At 42.5% G+C, this 3,958-nt stretch overlaps 1 protein-coding gene across 1 annotated transcript in view; it reads left to right on the forward strand.

Moving 5' to 3' along the window:
* Window positions 1-3,958, forward strand: part of LOC107299572 (AP-2 complex subunit alpha-2) — a gene marked incomplete at its 5' end in the record, with an annotated part of 11,884 nt that overhangs the window by 2,868 nt on the left and 5,058 nt on the right. Inside the window, 2 exons of the mRNA XM_015828940.1 lie at window positions 4-156; window positions 1,863-1,979. Coding sequence (XP_015684426.1) covers window positions 4-156; window positions 1,863-1,979 — 270 coding nt within the window. The remainder of the gene's footprint in view (window positions 1-3; window positions 157-1,862; window positions 1,980-3,958) is intronic.

A 3,958-nucleotide genomic window follows, 5' to 3' on the forward strand; every position in this document is an offset into this window, starting at 1 on the left:
CAGAAAACAACCCTGTTTCCTTAACTTATCACGTCTGAATCTGCAGACTAAACCTGTTGATCCCACTGTGGAAGGAGGTGCTCAGGTACAGCAGATTGTAAATATTGAGTGTATATCAGACTTCATGGAAGCACCAGCCTTAAACATTCAGTTCAGGTACGGTTCTTTAAGTTTGAACATTGTTTCCCATTTAAATGCATGTCTAGAGGACTGTCTGCAGTAATCCATTTCCATGAACACAAAAAAGTGTATTTTATGACCTTAAAGATTAGCTTATTGATGATGGCATAAACTTTTGTGGCTAGTGCCCTTCAGATATATAAAGCATAATCCTGGATTTCTTTTTGGGGTGGGGGTTGAGCAAACATTTGAAAAAAAAGAAATGAAAGAGAAACAAAAGAGTAAGTTAACTATATTAGCAGCAGCTATCCACAAAACGTGATGGTTCTGCCACAGGAATTATTTGAAGGGATTAATATTGTTATCCTTTATTTCTGCTTCGTACATGGGCAAATTAAACTGTTTGATGAATTTTAGTTGAGCTATTTCATGAGGAAACAGGCTTGAAATTATTTTGTACAAGAATAGTCTTGAGGCCTCTCCACATTCTTCTCATGACTGCTATTTATCACACTGCCATTTTTAAAGTAAGTAGGTACCACTGTCTACATCTACTCCTTTCATTTCCCTCTTAATTTATTATCCCCCATGTCCTTCCACTACTGGAATATTCTGTTCACTTTGGATTCTCCTTCATCTCTTGGCGCATACCCTACGAAACCTTCTGCCAGCAGGTGACATCTTGGAAGCACAGAATCTGATTGTTTGGTCTGATTATTTAGACAGGGCCTGCTAAGAGTGCTTACTCCTTGCATGGTTCATGGATGGACAGGATGGCTGTCCTTCTCAATGATGGCCTCCTGTTTTGTGGGAAATCTCTCTCCTGGAGATACATGAATTTCACTTTTTATAAGCAAGTGAAAAGCATCCTCTTCCAATGTGCCTTCAGTTGAGATGACTAGGATCAGAAAAGTACTTTGCTTACCATGCGGATTTTAAATTTTGTATTGTATGCCACCTGTTATTTGGAAGTGGAGAGCTGAGGGTCCAGTTTGGGACTATTGCTACTGAGATACTTATTTAAAATAATAATCTGCTTTTTTTTAGGGAGGACAGGTAATGATATTATTTTAAAAGGTGTAATTGGGTCAAATGGTTTAAGAACCATAGCGCATGAAAAAAGGAAAGAACATTTGGATGAATTGTGTGTGCATCTAAATCAGGAGTGTCAAACTCAATTTCATTGAGGGCTGCATCAGCATTGCGGTTGCCCTTGGGGGCCCGAGTGGGTGTGGCCAGGGTGGGTGCGGCCTACTGGGTGGGCATGGATGGAGTGGGTGTGGCCTACTGGGTGGGCATGGCCAGCTCTACATTGTTCGCATCAAGGGTGCCTGTGGGGGCCTGGGTAGGAATGGGACAGATCTGAGGGTCTCTGGCAGAAGGGGGTGGGACCGGGGCAAGCGCCAAGGCATGGTGCATTTCTTCATTCCTCACAAAGGGTGACACCTCCCCAGCATGCACCCAGGGGGCGGGGCCAATGCGGCAGGGGCTGGTTCCTCGCTGTTTCTGGACAGCCTTGTGGAGCTAAGACTGAATGCATTTCAGCATAGATGGCCACCACAAAATTATACATTGGCTCCTGGCGGGCCAGGGCCAAGGCAGCAGGGGCCGTTCCCTCACTGTTTCCAGGATGGCTTCGCGGGCCACATGAAACCACTTCGCAGGCCCCTGGGCCTTGTGTTTGACATGTCTGATCTAGATTGTTTAGATTTTCTCCAAAAGTTTGTCATTGTCATTTCCAGATATGGAGGAACTTTACAAAATATCTCCGTGAAGCTACCTATCACATTGAACAAATTTTTCCAGCCTACAGAAATGGCTGCTAATGACTTCTTCCAGAGATGGAAACAACTGAGCAAGTAAAATTATTTTGATCTTGCATGTCCTTAATTACTATATACTATATTACTTTTTCCAGATTGTTACTTGTTTTTTGGTGAATACTGCCACCTAACTTAAATGAAAAGGGGACCTCTTTAGATGTAAATTCATGAAGGAGAATATTTGTAGCTCAGGGTTGATATGAGGGGTCCTTGGTGCTCTCTGAACTTGATCGTTTCTTGCAGATATTTCATTACCCAAACTAAGTAACATCATCATGTTGATGAACATGATGATGTTACCTAGTTTGGATAAAGAAACGTGTGCAAGGAAACAGCCAAGCTCAGAGAGCACCAAGGATCCCTTGTAAATTCATGAGTTGTTTCTGTAGGAGCCAGATTTGAAACTCAACTTCCTCTTTCTCTGCAAAGCAATTCAGTCCCACCTTTGAGTCTGTTTTTTTGACTACTTGGCCTAAGTTCTCATTAATTTAGGGCAGCGGTTCTCAACCTATGGGTCGCGACCCCATTTGGGGTCGATCGACCATTTCACGGGGGTCGCCAAGCAAGGCTGTCCGCCATTTTTCTCCCCTTTTCCGGCGGGTGCCTTACCTCCCTTGGGCTGGGCCAGCTGGTGGTCGGCCTGCTCCGTCTCTGTCGCTTGCCAGCTACGCAGGGGGCGGAACCACGCATGCGCGGCGCTCCCGGGCAGGGAAAGTCCTCGACTTACGACCGGTTGGGTATTCCTCGACTTATGACCGGTTTAGTCCTCGACTTACGACCGGTTGGGGGTCACGGCATTAAAAAGGTTGAGAACCACTGATTTAGGGAATGATTTGATATGTTATCTCTAGAAAGACCTACCATTTTGTAGCCACATGTGTTGCCTTTTCTCACTCAAGAGTTCCAACAGGCTACTGGTGGCATACTGCTCTCCAACTTCCTTCTCATCTCATTATTCTTCCTGGAAGATGAGCCCCAAACTGTGGTACTCATTTATGATACAGAGATAAGGCAAACAGAAAGAACCCTGCTACATTTGAGTGAGACATTCCAGGATAGTCTCTGTGCCTGAACTAACAGTCTATAAAGCTATGGTTTACTTTAACTTGATTGGGTATGTCACAGTGATTCACAATTAATTTCACACAACTTACTTAAAACAACTAAACTACATTAAGAATTAGCATCGTATGTGAATCCAGTGAATATCTCTTTGGTTTCTAGGATTCCAGCCTATCATAAATGTTCTCTGATGTGGCTCTTGTGTGGAATCAGTGTAAGAAAAGGGGTGAAGAGATTTAAAGAGATGCTTAAAGAGATGCTATACCAGCTGTGATATTGCAGAAATTCAGAATGTCAATATCAGAACTCACATATTCATCTATAGTTAGGAAACTCATAGATTGTCGGAAACAGAATGCTTCAATGTATTGTTCTAAGTCTAATATAATGTGGACTATTTTTAGTCTTACCTTTTAGAGGGCTAAAATTAAATATAGAATTGTTTAATAAATTGCGAGCATTATTATAGCAGAAACTAAAAAAATCTAGTCCTTCCACATGTCTGTTTATTTTTATATCAGCTGAATTCCTGGAAAATATTTGACACTTCTTCCATCTCTCTATCCATGTAGAGCAGCCTGCCTAAAGAATACCTATTTTTGGTTCATTGGTTAGCCTATGCCAGGGGTAGGCAACCTTGGCTCTTTTAGGACTCGTGGACTTTGATTCCCAGAATACCTGAGCCAGCATGGCTGGCTCAGGAATTCTGGGAGTCGAAGTCCACGAGTCATAAAAGAGCCAAGGTTGCCTACCCCTGGCCTATGCAAATCATGTAATGGAACCTAAGGCTCATTATTTAGGAGAAGAGTGCTATAAACATGCATGTAATACACTGCTACTTCTGTGTAAAATGTGTCTACGTTCTGTCATAAACATTTTGCTGCAAAAATATAATAAATATGAGCTGTTAATATCAACTCTTGATGTTCTTCATAGCCCTCAACAAGAAGTAC

The sequence above is a fragment of the Protobothrops mucrosquamatus genome, unplaced genomic scaffold, assembly GCF_001527695.2.
Source record: "Protobothrops mucrosquamatus isolate PMUCROS unplaced genomic scaffold, P.Mucros_1.0 scaffold5123, whole genome shotgun sequence".
In the NCBI taxonomy this organism is placed as follows: domain Eukaryota; kingdom Metazoa; phylum Chordata; class Lepidosauria; order Squamata; family Viperidae; genus Protobothrops; species Protobothrops mucrosquamatus.